At 37.1% G+C, this 15,108-nt stretch overlaps 1 protein-coding gene across 3 annotated transcripts in view; it reads left to right on the plus strand.

Moving 5' to 3' along the window:
* SH3YL1 (SH3 and SYLF domain containing 1) overlaps positions 1–11,027 on the plus strand; it is a 54,261-nt gene extending 43,234 nt beyond the window's left edge. For all 3 annotated transcript variants that reach the window (XM_026116595.2, XM_026116593.2, XM_026116594.2), the window contains exon 10: positions 10,449–11,027. In XM_026116595.2, the coding sequence (XP_025972380.1) occupies positions 10,449–10,648 (200 nt within the window). In that variant the 3' untranslated portion in view covers positions 10,649–11,027. The remainder of the gene's footprint in view (positions 1–10,448) is intronic.
* Positions 11,028–15,108: the final 4,081 nt, after the last annotated feature.

The following is a 15,108-nucleotide window of genomic DNA, read 5'->3' on the forward strand; positions in this document are numbered from 1 at the left end:
GGCTTTTGTCATCTTGTCATTCAATTATTCCAACATCCTTTTCTCTGACCTTTGTAAATTCAATATTCCTTTACTCTCATCTAGCTTCAGCTCTTGCTTCAAAGTTAATTTCCTGCCCCATCACTTTGCCCATATCATCCTCCATCACGTTCCTGCACTGACTCTCCCTTTTCAATTGAATCAGGAGATTTTGCTATTCACTTTCCCTTTTTAAGGACCTCTACAGCCTATCGCCTTATACCTAATTTCACCTCTCATTCAGTGGCTGATTACAACTTCCACCACTAGCTAAGTTTTCAGATGTGCACCATTATGTTTTCTCAATATTTGGTAAGTATTATATTTGGGAAATAATCTTCCTGAGTAGAGCTAGAGCATCTAGAGATGTCGTGAGGTTTTGGGATTTGGCACAATAATATGCCTAGAAAAACAAATTAAGTGTGAAATTTCTCTTCTAGTCTAGTAACATAAGTTCATCATCTAGATCTAAGCTAATGTACTCTAGTAGGAAAAAATCACCCAAAAAGGGCATATAAATTTAAAAATATAAAAAATATCTCAGTCATCTATCTTAGGATAAGATAAGCTACCCTTTAAGTGCCCTTTTTTTCCCCTTCTTTGATTATAAAGGAAGCATAGAGTGATTATACATTTAAAAGTTGTCAGATTAATCCTTTCTTAAAACACTAGGTTTTCTAGTTTACATAGAAAAGTTGTATTGAAATGACAGCAAATATGTTTCAAAACCACTGTAGCTTACTGTCTCATCCATTACCAAATTTGCTGCAAGAATATCATAAGCAATCTTCCCCCCCCCCCTCCCCCCAACATCTAACCTTTGGATCCGGCTTAAGCAAACAGACCTCCATCCCACCTTTCAGGGAACTGTTAATTAATCTCTTCCTGTCCAAGAAACATATTGGAAACAATGGCGTCAGTCTTAACCTTAGGGTTAAGTGTTTATCATGGAGTCTCATTCACCTTTCTGAATCCAAACTACATCCTGGTTTTGCAGGCATTGCAGGAATTAGCTATAGACCTACAACTTAGTCTCTTCTGCACTGAACTCTAACCATAGTTGAGTGAGCCTGAATGACTTGAGACTGTAAAACATTCAACCTGCAGCCAGCAGTAATCTCTTCATTGTCATGTGGATCTTACCAGACTCATAACTGTTGAGAGCACTCTCCAAAAAGTAAGATTCTTACAGGTATGGATGCCAGACCACTTTTTCTGCCAGGCTCTATCACTGTGTGTATTTGCAGTCGAAAGCATTTTGTTCCCGTTTCTCTATGTTCCTTCTATATAGAAAGCAATTTTTGTGGTCAGAGTGAAGAGAAGCAGCACTTGAAAAAGATTTTTTTTTTTTGGTCATAAGATATTTTGGGTAGTGGTGTTATAGAACAATTCGACTCGTATGACTTTTTCTAATCTGAAGGAAAGTTGTCCATGTGCTTTCTTATGATTTTATTCATGACAGAAGAATCTCTATCTTAGAGATATATTGTGTGCACGTGTTACAAGAATTACAATAAACATAGCTGTTAGAGTTAAGACTCAAGGTGGTAGATGTTTAATTCCATTATTAACTGAAGCTTCAACTAAATTCAGAGGCTCATACCTTGCTCACAATAAACCATTTCCTCCTTTACATCTATCCTAGCCCCATAGGATTTGTAGGATATAGCAAAAAAATCTTTTTTGTCTACTGTTCTGTAGAAACCTAATCATTATTGTTTATTGTTAGTTTGCTTAATTCATTGTTGTTAGTTTGCTTAATACTAAGACTGGTCAGAACCACTTACAACTGTGGGCTTATGCCATAAAGTAATAAATTTAGCTCTTGGTAAATGGCATTGTGAACTATACCAAAACCTGTCAGGTTAAGTTTATCTTTGAGTTCAAAAAGAACCAAAAAAACTCTCTGCCAGTCCCAGCTGTCATCTCATTCTTGTGAGTATTACAGATTAAACTTAGTGGTTTACCTCTTACCTCAGAATTAACGTTAAGCTATTTCTCTATCTTCAAGCCTCATCATAGCCCAATACTGCTGGATTCTTCAAGTCAAAATTTTAGATCTTTAGTTCCTACTATTTCTGAGCTTTAACCCTAATCCCAAACCTATTCCTATTGTTAGTGATGACCCTGATGTCCTCAGAATTTACTACATGCTGTTTCCTTTGCCCTCACCCTGCCTTCTGCATTATAATGCATGGTGTGTCAGATTCAACAGAAAATGTGTCTCCTTAGTTTTTGCAGTTTCTGTGCAAAAACTGTCCAAAATATAGCTTGGGAAATGTATAGTCTCAAAATACGAAGAAGAGAACAGCATTAATCACTGTAAGAGCTTGACCTATTCCAACCCCTCTTAACAGTGAATTTAGAGGTTGCATAGCTTTGTTTGCTAACTGGATCCTCTACCCAAATTCTAATTCCACCCTTAAAACTAACTTTGACTGCTATGTGGAAACACATATCTACCTCAGAATGAATCATAATTCATACGTTGTTTTTACTCCCTCCTGCACCTGGCCTGCAAGGATCCAACAGTAACTCTTTAATTAATCTCTGGATCTAGCCGTATAGTTTGGTGAGCACAGCAAATCTGGAAATAGCAATAAGCTGTTTCCTCTTGCCATTTAAGGCAGGCCTAATCTCAGCCTTGATACTGCTTGTCCACCAATGAACCTTTCTCCTCAACCCATATTTTCTTTAACTCCTATCCTAATCTTAGTCCTAACAGTAATAGTAACTTAACCCTAACAGTAATCCAGTCACTCTGTAAGGTTAATTAAACTGATTTGTTTCTGAAAAAAAAAAAAAAAAGAATCCATCCTTGCTTCTCATGGAACTGATAGTGAGCTTAGCTTTTTATTGCTTATTTGAATTCCTGCCTTCAGTCTCGCTTTATCTTCACAACCTATACTTGCCAACCTTCTATAACCTTTTATTAGACTAGTAGTTAAACTGTTTAATTACAAGTATTAATTGAGGCAGAGCCGTTCAGCCTGAACCCTAGTGTTCACTGTAGGAGCAGAGATTCATGTAAGAACTGTCAGAGGGAAAAACTGCTCTGTTCGCATAATTTAAACCAAAATCAGGACTGAAGTGGTTTATTAATTCATCAGTGACAGATAATTAATGGTTAATCTGTGAACTATACATTCAGAATCCATATCAGTATTACAGCAAATAAACCACAATATTAAACACTAAAATATTAATAAACAAATTTCTAAATGCTCTTCTCTAACTATTCTCCCCCCCCAAAAAAATTTTTAATTGTATGCGCGCACACACACACACACACACACACACACACACACATGCATGCACATAAAAGCATATGCACAAAGTGTTAAGGCACACACATCCCCTCTCACAGGCAGTGTGGGTTACAAGCACACACCACCTATTCTTGCAGTGTGCGTTCCCCTACTCTCACACACCTCCTGTTGGAGATGTGGATACTCCAGTTCTGTGTGTGCCTGCAAGACTCCCTATGACCCACTGTTTCCAGCAAGAAAGCCACCCACGAGGTCACACATGCACACCAAGGTGTAAATCTCTACTTGTTGCACACCATGCTGTCAGTTCCTGGCTGGGTACAGTCTACCCACAGTACTGGATGGGGAGGCTGCTCTGTCTGGCTTGAACAGCAGTTGTGATCATAGAATCACCTAGCGGTTGAAGTTGGAATGGACCTCTGGAGATCATCTAGTCCAACCCCACTCAAGCAGGGTCACCTAGAGCAGGCTTTCCAGGACCCTGTCCAGATGGCTTTTGAATATCTGCAAGGATGGAGACTCCACAACCTCTCTGGGCAACCTGCTCCAGTGCTCAGTCACCCTCACAGTAAAGAAGTTTTTCCTCATGTTCAGACACTGCCTGTATTTCAGTTTTGCCCATTGCCTCTTGTCCTATGACTGGGCACCACTGAAAAGAGTCTGGCCACATCCTCTTTGCACCCTCCCTTTAGATATTTATGTGCATCAATAAGATTCCCCCTAGCCTTCTCATCTCCAGGCTGAACAGTCCCAGCTCTCTCAGCCTTTCCTCATATGAGAGATGCTCTTAGTAGCCCTTTGCTGGGCTCACTCCAGAGCTCCACATCTCTCTTGTACTGGGGAGCCCAGGACTGGATCCAGCACTTCAGCTGTGGCTTCCCCAGGGCTGAGGGCAAGGATCAGCCTGTACTGATGCATGGGGTTATTCCTCCCTAGGTGCAGGACTCTGCACATCCCTTTGTTGAACTTCATGATGTTCCTGTCTGCCCCCTTCTTCAGCCTGTCAAGATCTCTCTGAATGGCAGCACAGTCCTCTGGTGTATCAGCCACTCCTCCCAGTTTTGTATCATGAGCAAACTTGCTGAGGGTGCACTCTGTCCCTTCTTCCAGGTCACTGGTGAATAAGTTGAACTGGACTGGACCCAGTGTTGATCTGTGGGGGACACCGCTAGCTACAGGCCTCCAACTAGACTTCGCGCCACTGATCACAACCCTAATGATGCCAGTGGGGTGATTTTTGGCAGTGTCAAACTGGGGTTTGACTGCTGCTGTTTCCACCATAAACTCTCTCCCCTGTTAAAAATGTTCATGCTTCTTCTATATCTTTTCAAGATGATTCTGTCTTTGCTTCAAAAGTCTCCTTGAAATTTCTCTGTTGCTATTGAATCTGGATAATGGTCCTCTTTAACATGTTTGGTTGGGTGCTGATCGTTAGCTTCCTTTTAGCATGATAGCTTTGGGCAAACACCCTTCAGACAGTTTTGTGTATTCAATCCATGCATGTGCCCACTGTCTGCACTCACATTTTTATCTTAGCAGCTGTTGTTGTCTAGGCCGTTTGCTAAGGGTGTCTATGCAGGCACTCCCACAAAAACCTTCTATAAACTCTTTGTCATTGCTGGCACCAGTAATCATTTTTTACTCAGAGATGTGCAGGAACCTGTAGTTAATCTAGTTCTTCACTCCACTTTGACTTCTTTCCTGATCTCTAATTCTAAACTCAATACTAATCCTATCCTAACAAAAGCATAGTGTCCTGTAACAGGGAAAGAACTAAGGTTTCTGTCTGCCTACTATTAGCTACAGCCCTCATCCTAAACCTATGAGCAGTAACTGAGGCTTCCAATCTCTGTGAATGTTATGCTAGTGACAATGAACCTTTTTGATATTTGATATATTTACATTTGAAAGAATAGGTGTTTGTGTCTGCCTGGAGCCATTAGATGTTTTCCATCATTTGGTCTGTTTGCTGATTTTCTCATATTTCTCCTGCACAAACAGGGTTCATCTAGTTGCTTAGTTTTCCATGACTCCTTTTAGCCAATGAGAACTCTATGGCAGCTTTTCTGTAAGCTGACATTTTTTGGTGGAGGTTTTATGCACTATATACAACTTCTGTCATCTTTAATGCTGGAGATTCATCTAACTTTAAAATTGTGTGTGGCAATTAATAATGTTCTAGTCACTTCTCCCTACTTTTTTTTACAAAATAGAGAGAAAACAGAACTTAATATGCTGACCATGTTGCTTGTTCAGATTGATTTTTAAATAACAAAAACTTTAGCCACGTATTCTGAAGGTTGTACGCAAATTTTGAGTAATTGCAGGGTAGAAAGAACATTGAGTTTCAGGGAAAAATAAATCTCTTGGACAACCACTTTTGTGTATGGTATGTTACAACCCAAAAGAATTGGCGTTGCAACCTTTCTGCTTCAAAAGAAGACAGACCAACAGCCCATTTATCCAAGCAGAGATTTACAGAAAGCGAGTAAAATACTGGCAATCCACAACAGGCTTACCCTATCAGTCATCAGTGCCTTTGGTCAGATGGCATGTCCACTGTGTCAGGTGAGTCACAGGAATCCTTTTCTGCAAGATCCTTAATATGGGTCAGGTGAGCCCAAAGACAGCACTAGTAGTTTGTCGTACTTTACTTATAGCTTCTATCATATAGCTGGACACACGGTTGTTCCACAGAGATCCTTCTAGATCTCTAATTGCTGACAATTACTTAATTTTGCTAAGTAGATGTTTAGCAGTCTCGCCACTGACCTCAAGCACATGAAACCCGTTTCAATTTTATGTTTGTGTCCCGGTCGGCAAAAGCAGCACTTTATAGTTTTTGCATAATTCCTCTGCAAGTTCTTCAGCATTGGACATTCAATAGCTAGAGGATATACATTCTTGCCAGTATAACAAGTTTGGGACCCACAGCAGTACTGCAACTCTTCTGTTTTCCAACTTATTTTTGATTTTCAAAAACTTAATAAAACTGAACCCCAAGTGACATGAAATGCCTGTTCTTCTTTAAAAAACACCCCTAGAGTCAAGCTATGGGTTTACAGATATTTTATCATAGTATAAATTAGGATGTGAAATTAGTGGCTACATTTGCTAGTAATATAAACAGTGCGAGGACATGGGCCCAAGCTCTAGAACTCGATTAACTATATGGGTAAATGGTTAGAGAATTCCTTGGCATGACTGTCATCTAGCACTTTCCCAGATAATTTACGGGTACAGTTTGGGAGTCATTCCAGTCTAGAAACCAGTAGGTAGTTTTGATGTGGCGCGCTCTTGTCTGGACAGTGAGAGTTTGCTAGTTTACTAGCAACTAATCTATGCCCATTGGCCTCAAAGTCAAAAAAAGGCTCTGCCACTATTCAGTCTATTAGTATAAATGTATCTAATGTATCTGTTCTATAGCAGCTTTCTGGAGAATGCTTTTATTCTGTTGTAGATATACTGTAATTAAAGATAGTTTTCTTTCTCTATTTACTATGGGGCTGGTATCACAGAGTACCTCACAGACTGTATATTCACTCTAGTTAATACTACATCAAGTCATTAATCTGTAGCAGTAGTCTTAAGCAAAACATTCAAAGCATTATGGTATGTAAAGATGAATAAAAATGAAAGGGTATGTTGGTCAGAGCAGTTAGTTAACAAGCGTACACCATTCCTGTGTTTATTAGAACATTGAATATGTATGCTGGCTGCTGCACTAGTAGATCTTCAAGCAAAATTTCTATATTTCTCTGTTGGCCACTGTGTTTGTAGAAGTGTGCTGTGTGTATATTCAGATCTCATTAATTAAGGATTTTCCACAATACAATTTGTTTTTATTCCAGTGTGCATACTCATAAATCTCAATGGTCTCAGTATCATATGCTGTATGTAGCACTGTAGCACCATCTTGTGTGAGCTGCAAATGTGGTTTCAACATAGGCATTCAGCAGTCTTCACGAGTGACTATAACAATTTTGTTGAAAACAAATGTTTTAAATCTTGACATTATTACAATGCATATAGAAAAAGTCATGTTTTCTCATCTATAATATATCAGTCTAACATGATACAGTATAATATGTATCCACCCCAGTTTATGTCAACTGAAATGAGAAAACAGATGAAATAGCTTCCCTTCAAATGGTATATGGCAGATTTTTAAAAAGTACATTCATTTAACATACCCTTTTTTTTAGGATAATCTAATAAATATGAGGCATGGGATGCTGCAATCTAGAGACCATAAATATGTATTTATCTGGTTTGTGCTTGTAAAGCACAGAGATTAGTGTCTTGGTGAGAAATGAAACTATAATATGGGAAAGAGCTGCTAGGCAAAATTAAATAGGAATTATGGTGAAATAGGTGAGAGTAATAAGGTTAGAAAATGCTTTGAAATGATAGGTAGCAAATGGGGCAATGTTCATAAACACAGCTTTGAGGTTTCTGCATGTTGGGAAGGACATACGGTCCTCTAGAAGAGGAGCAAAATGTGGGAAAGCAAATGCATGAAACAATCGTGTTCATATGACAGAGCAAACAATAGTTGGAGAGGTGTTTGTAGTGTATCAGCTGCACTCCTGCATTTTCATATCTCACATGTACTTCTTTTGTTTCACCTTTTCATGCTTTGATTTGTGTCTAATTTCTCTTCATTTTCCTTCCTACTTCTGTTTTGCCAATTTCAGTATACTCAACAGTTTATGTAAGAGGAATTATAGTATTGCTCTTAATTCAAGTTCAGCCATGGAGGAGGTAACTGCTGTTTAATTCCATTGCTATGAGTCCAGCTTACTAAAGCTATAGTGACAGTTCTTCCATTAACTTCAGTTAAAAGAAACTTTGACTATTAACTTCTCGTATTAGCATGTTGTCTTTTTTTGTCATCAATTATCTTATTTTTCCAAGAGTATAAACATAGTTTAGACAGTTATAAATATTTAGTAACTGTAATTCTTGAGTGCTTCTCTACCTGCACATTCAGGCGATGGGAACACACATTGTTAAGAAAAGCATGAGAATCTGTAGCCTTCATAGTACCTTATGCAATGCGCTCATACCCCTACTTGCTGCCTGAATGTGGCATAGAAGTAAACACACCCCAATCCTCCCCTTTTTTTTAATATAAATATGGCAGAGTTGTTCTCTTGCCTTGGTACTTGAAGAGTGCTGAGCCATAGTATTTTTTTACTTTTCTTAAATTAAAATTAGGAATAAAAAGTCAAAATATCTTTCACTTTTGTGCTTTTCTGCCTGATCTCCTCAATCAAAATATGCATGTGAACACATCATATTATCCTGACTGCATCAAATGCTTGAATTCTTGGAGGAAGATCAAGCAATTGCTGAATACTCAGCCTGTCCATGTTTCAAGTGCAAAAATAAAAAGGATATTGAGAAAAGTTCTATTGCTACCTTTTTTGGTAGCGGTAACTGGTGGAGAAAAAGATCGGATATACATGGACCTTTTCTTTTTGTTTCTTTTTTATATCAAAAGAAATAGTGATGTGCAACTTCAGATCATGAACCTAGGAAAGACAGTCTGACTTTTCTGCGATCAGCAGTCTCCCAGCCCATGGCTGAAGAACTTCTCATTAGTCTTTGATTATCCAGTGCATTGTTGCAAATGCAGGTCATGAAGGGAAAGAAGTAGCCTATGGAGTGAACATACATATTGACAGACACTGGAAGAAGACATCTGTGCTGTTTACACGTACATTTGTAGTCCATTCTTTTTCTCTGTTTGTACTTTTTTGTCTGGAAAGTCTGTATTTTGGGGTGCAAAAGAATTTTTCCTCTTTCTTTTGAGGTGATAAAAGCAGCTAGAAGAAAAGTTAAACGGTTACCAGAATCAGCTATTGAGCACAGACTGCCAAAAGAAGTAGTAGTAGTGCTTTTCTCATGTCCTTTCCAGCTCTACTTGAAATCTGTAGACTAAGAGAAGCTTGGGTTTCCCCCTTTACAACTGAGTTCAGGCAGCAAGCGTGACTTGCAGGTGCACCTAACGCTAAAAATCTGTCATCTTACATGCTTGAGCATTTGTGCAGCCATCATGTCCATATGAGCAATGCATCCTGAAACCTCTCCAGCTCACTGTGTGGAGGTCTTCATCACTTCCTCTTAACTAGTTGTCTGTTGTACCCCCAAGGTACTTTTTTTCAGATCTGCATGAACCACTTTTAGATGCATTCACACAGCAGATTGCACTGGTTTAATTGAATTATTTTTTAAACCAATTTTATAGAAAGACAACTACTTTATAAAATTCAGACCATATTAAAGGGATTGAGAGCAAAGGTAATCATCAGCAAACTGAAGATACTCAGATTGAAAGATCAAACATACTAAATATTTAGACATTGGCTAAAAATGTCAACAAGAATGGAGACTGGATAATAATGTTCAAGGCTTTAGGTGATTTTAAAACTAAATCAGAAGACTCACGGCATGATTCCCACCGCAGTGAAGGACTGAAAAAGTTATGTATGAGACTGGTGGAAAGAGAATAAAAATCATTTGTATACGTGGTGTAAAACACCTCAACGCAGGTTAAGACCCTTCCAGTATGTAGAGCCATAAGAAGTTCTTTCCACTAATAAACTTTATATGTTTTGTTTAATGTGCAAAACATACCTAGAAAACATCCTAGAAATTATAAACACTATGAAAAGAGAAGGAAGGTGCTGTGAATATTTTGTATTTTACAATCCTATATCCTGAGCATAGATATAAAATCAAAGTCCCTGCTCTAAGTTTTGCAGTTTGTATCCAGAGAACACATACTGGAACTAAAACTCAAAAGTTCTTCTGTTCGGCAGTCTATCAGGAAATAGTTATGCTTTCTTCAACAGACTAATTTTGTTCCCGCTGTCTCCACTGGAAGAATTTGAGGTATATAGATAAAACTGATCTTTATTTTGGAAAGAGTGCTACTTTGTTAACAGTACTGTGCTGATAGACTAGAACCCAAATGGCACCTATCTAAAAATGTAGTGAAAGCCATGGTTTTTTTGTCTGCAGTTTATACACTCAGATAAATTATTTTGATGCCTTTGTCACTGGTCTTTACCATCGTTTAAGAATATTGTATTTAAGAACTCAGTATATGTGAAGGTCAGTAATTTTCTTTTTATTTAATTTCTTTCATTTCAGGTAATTCTTGGAGCAGTCCAGTAGAAGTGACAGCACTTTATTCATTTGAAGGACAACAGCCAGGTGACTTATCTTTCAAAGCTGGAGACAAAATCACAGTCACAACCAAAACAAATTCACACTTTGATTGGTGGGAAGGAACAATAGGAGGACAAACTGGCCTCTTTCCAGCCAATTATGTTGCCATAAGTAATAACTAAATTTGTATAGAAGAAAGTGTTGAAGCAATAATATATTTGCACACAAAAATGTATTTTGACTTTTCACATTTATCAAAACGAGATTCCTGATCAAGACTATTCCATCACAAAACTGAAGTGCGTTAAATGCCATTAACTTTACCTTAAACTTATTTCTTAAATAAACATCAGGTGATAACTTATGATGAAGTTTTATTTTTGAATAGGTTGCCCTAAAAAATTATTCCAATTTTGTCTAGTTGCAACTCTCTCTTGCTATATGGATTTGGGGAAAAAATTACAAACAATTTAAAACTAGACATGCTGGGGTAATAGTGGTTTCTGTTAGGTTATAATGTATGGTCTCTTTCTATAATAAACTGAAATTGGCAACAAACCATCTCTGAGTCGGAGTTTTTTACTTTTGCTAAATGTACAGGTATTTTTTTTGTATGTATGGTGGAAGAAATTACCCTCATACTTGATTTTAAAAATCACTTTAAGCATTGTAGTTTTTCTTAGTGAATGCTTTAGGTCTGGTCTCCAGTGTTTTTCCTTGTCAGGCATACAAAGACTTTTTTTTAAAAAAAAAAAAAACCTCTGTAGCAGTTAAGCAGTTCAGCTTCTTTAATAGCTTGTCTTATAGTGCCCTCATCATTGAAGGATTTCTGAAAATTTGTTTAATCAAATGCATGATCAATACCTGCTAGAAAATATGTAGGCTTATGATGTCCCTTGGTTTTTGTAAGAATTTGTTCTACAACCAGGAAGCAAGCCTGAGAAAACTCTGCCTGGTTCACAGATGAACTTAAACAAGTCTCCTGCTCCTTTCCATAGAATATTTTTTTTAACTGTTTAATCTTTAAGGAAACAGTAACATTAACTTAAAAAAGAGTAAACATTTCTGTTTACTCTTTTCTGAACATTTCTGAAGAATATATGCAGAAGTAATAATGTATAGCACTTACATACCTTGTAATTCACAGAGTTCAACTTAATTTTGAGTATCTTTGTAAATCAGCTTCACTGTACTGATGCAATTATTGAAGTCAAAGTTGATGTGACACACTAGAGCAGAGTTGAGAATGAGACTTGGAGTTCTTGAGAACCAGTTTAGTTTCTTTTTCAGGGCTGGATATACAGTTTGCCACTTATACATAATTAATGCCAAGATGATAATTGTGCTTCTTCAGTTTCGGCTCTTCCCCTCTTGAAAGTGTATTTTGTTAACTGCTTGTTAAGTCCTTGTCCTAAAAGTGCCATGAGTACCCCATAAAAAAATTAGTATGTGTGACCTTTCCAGCAGCCAACTTGCAGTTATATGATCTACTATTCACAGCTGTACACCAGGCAGACTTCTCCTTCTATCAGGTGCTGTTTGGCTCTAAGTTATCCCATCTGAATGACAAGAATAATCCTAGTATAGAGGAAGACTTAGCATCATTACAAAGTCATTCAGTTCCACTCGTTAGCAAAAGTTTGTGGAGTTCTTTCAGACTGAGCTGTATATTTTTGACAAACAAAACCAAAAATGAGACTGAAGAGACTGAAAACACAGGCAAGTGTTTACCATCTTTCAGAGAAAATCCTTCAGATTCTATGTATCATAGACAACATAGACACATGCAGTCTGTCTTTAGACAGATACCATCACCAAAAAAGATGTGTATCATTTGCACATATTTTCATCAGAAGGTATTTTGCAACTATTTGGAGAAAGTTATATAAGCTTACATAACTGCAGTGAAAGTATTAATATATGCCTTTTGAAGAACTGCTGTAACATCCACCACCTTGAGGTAAGAAAGCAAATTTTGTGTTTGCATGTCTTTCATGGACCACCTCTGTTACTTATTAAGCAGAGAAACACTGAATCATCCAATATCAAGGCTCAGTGAATAGGAATAGTAATAATATCATGGACCCAGAAGCTAGATATGCTACATATTCATAAAGAATCACTCTTGCATTTGTTATACCCTGTTGCTTCAATTTAGTTATGTAGTACAAGCTTAATCCACTAGCAGATTTGTGCTATAGTACTTCATTAGTAATTTCCAGAATACTGGCTACTTTTTCAGCCAATATACTTGCCTTTGTATAGGGTTGTTAAAGCCTTGTAACTCATCTCAGGTGTCTGCTTCCATGAAACCGTTGGAATTTATGAACTTCCACAGTACAGTACTTTTATTGTTTATGAAAAATCAGTTTCTTGGATTGATTTAGTTTGGGAAAAAAGAGGGTTGTCTAATCTAAGTGTTCATACTAGTCTGTAGACTCTGCTGTATGGTAGTGACTAATAAATCCGTGCTCCATGCTTGGAAAATTCCTTTCTTCCTCTAAATATTACATGGGAAAGAGAAGCAGTGAATTAGCCTAATGCAAGAAGTGGCATTGCTTGTCAAAAACAAACATTCTTGTGGCACTATAAAACTTTACTGCCTGATTTTACATGCCTTTGATGCATGCTGGCTCAACCCATGTCAGTGGGCTTAGGCTAATTCCAAAAGTATTTTCAGTTAGTATGGACTTTACAGTAAAAGGCAGTCTGCACAACTCTGTAAACTAAGAAATATGTAAGGAACAGACTTTCTGCAGTAGATCTAGGAAAAAAACAGACTCCCAAAGCTTTTTTTTTTTTTTTTTTTCTTGCAGGCATTTAATCAGCTAGTTGTTAAGACAAAAATAGCATGTAACTGCTATGGAAAGATCTTTCTTCCACATCCATTCTTAATTAATGCAACTGTAATACTATTTAAAATGACATCTTTGCTTTCAGCAATTCAAAAATACGTTTTGTAAGCCATATTTAGTTTCCTAACACTTCTATAACAGTTTACTGTGGACATCATTTTGTCCATTTATGTTGATTTTTAATACTCTCAAGTACATGACCAAAAACATAATTACATTGCGTTCAGACTCTATTCTTTGCAATATCTGCTACTAGTAACATTAAAAAATACTACCAATAGGCTTTTTATCATTTTAAAAATTAACTTTGGCAGTGAATATAACTGCAAAACTTTTGATCTGAGTTTCTTCCTCTCTTCTTTTATTTCCTTGCAGGTGCTTGCTGACCAAAAAAATACTTTTATTAGGCATAGGCCTAAATTTACAGGTGGCTAAAATCTCCAATTCTTCAGCAGCAAATAAACATGTAATCCCATTCTCAATTTTCATATCAGGCCAAATACTCCAATAAAGTGAACCTTCCACAAAAAATCTTAGACCTGTCTTTCATGGTTATCTATCCTGTTTCACCCTTTCTGTATGTGTGTGTACACACACACACACACATTCTGGGATTATTTTGGATCCATGTTTTAATAAGGACCAGCTCAGTCTAACTGAATGCCTTCTCCAGTGATGTTCTGTTCTATCTTCCTTACTAATATGGGAGTAGGATGACAGCTGGAAGTTCCTCAGGATTGAGTACTGGCATCTCATTAAAAAATGACATTTTCTCCTTTAACTAGCTTAATAAATGTCAACAGTAGCTCTGACTATGTTTTTATAAATCTCGACCCCAGGTTTTATCAAGCTTGTCGAACTATATGGTTTTAAATCCAAATCGCATGCATTTCTATCAAGTCTATACACAACTTCTGCCTATGTGATCATAAGAAGGAAAAACATAGTGATGCCCATGTGGTGCCCATGTAGCCTCTGCAGAAGGGTTTAGTCTGATCTTTAGAGAAACTGTCTGATCTAAATGGAGTTTAACTACAGCTGCTCATGTGGATTTACCATGAGTACTTGAATGCACAGAACTTTCGAAAAGTAGACTTTTCTTCCATGTTGTCTAAATATGGACACAGCATCCTACCTATAGGCATCTGTTAAAAAAAAAAAAAAAAAAAAAAAAAAAAAGAAAAACCTTGGCCAGAACATTTAGAAATCGAATTTGGTGGTATTGAGAATCTAAATTTATCCAACACTTGAGTCTAAAAGTTCATGGGAAACCATTTGTGAGTTTTTAATTGGTTCTTGCTCTTAATTGAATTAGAAATACTGCAAAGAAACCCTCTTGGGCTTTTCCCATGCCATAACTAATATAAGAAAGTAAATAAAAGGAAATAAGAAGCTTCAAGTCTTTGGAAAAGGTTTTAGCTCATTTCATCCAAAATTAAGTGCAAATAGTTACATAAATGTCAGGGATGTATGAACTAGTGCATGCTAATCCTAATGCTGGATTGATTTCCAAATGTTCTTTTTTACCTGCCATCCATCCTGTTATTCTTTACCTATGTCTTTTTTTAACAGTAGAAGTAAAAATTCCTGTTACTTCATAAACTTTAGAGGAATTCTGTGATCTGTATCACTAAGATGAGAATTTGCATCTGCCTTTGTAACAACTTATAAATAGTACTAATTTTGAATTTCTCTTCAGTGGTTCTTGAACCTTTTACATTCCATTTAACCTTATGGAAAAGGCAAATACTCCTAGCACAGTAACGCATCTTTCCAGCCTTCAGGAT

The sequence above is a fragment of the Dromaius novaehollandiae genome, chromosome 3 (assembly GCF_036370855.1).
Source record: "Dromaius novaehollandiae isolate bDroNov1 chromosome 3, bDroNov1.hap1, whole genome shotgun sequence".
In the NCBI taxonomy this organism is placed as follows: domain Eukaryota; kingdom Metazoa; phylum Chordata; class Aves; order Casuariiformes; family Dromaiidae; genus Dromaius; species Dromaius novaehollandiae.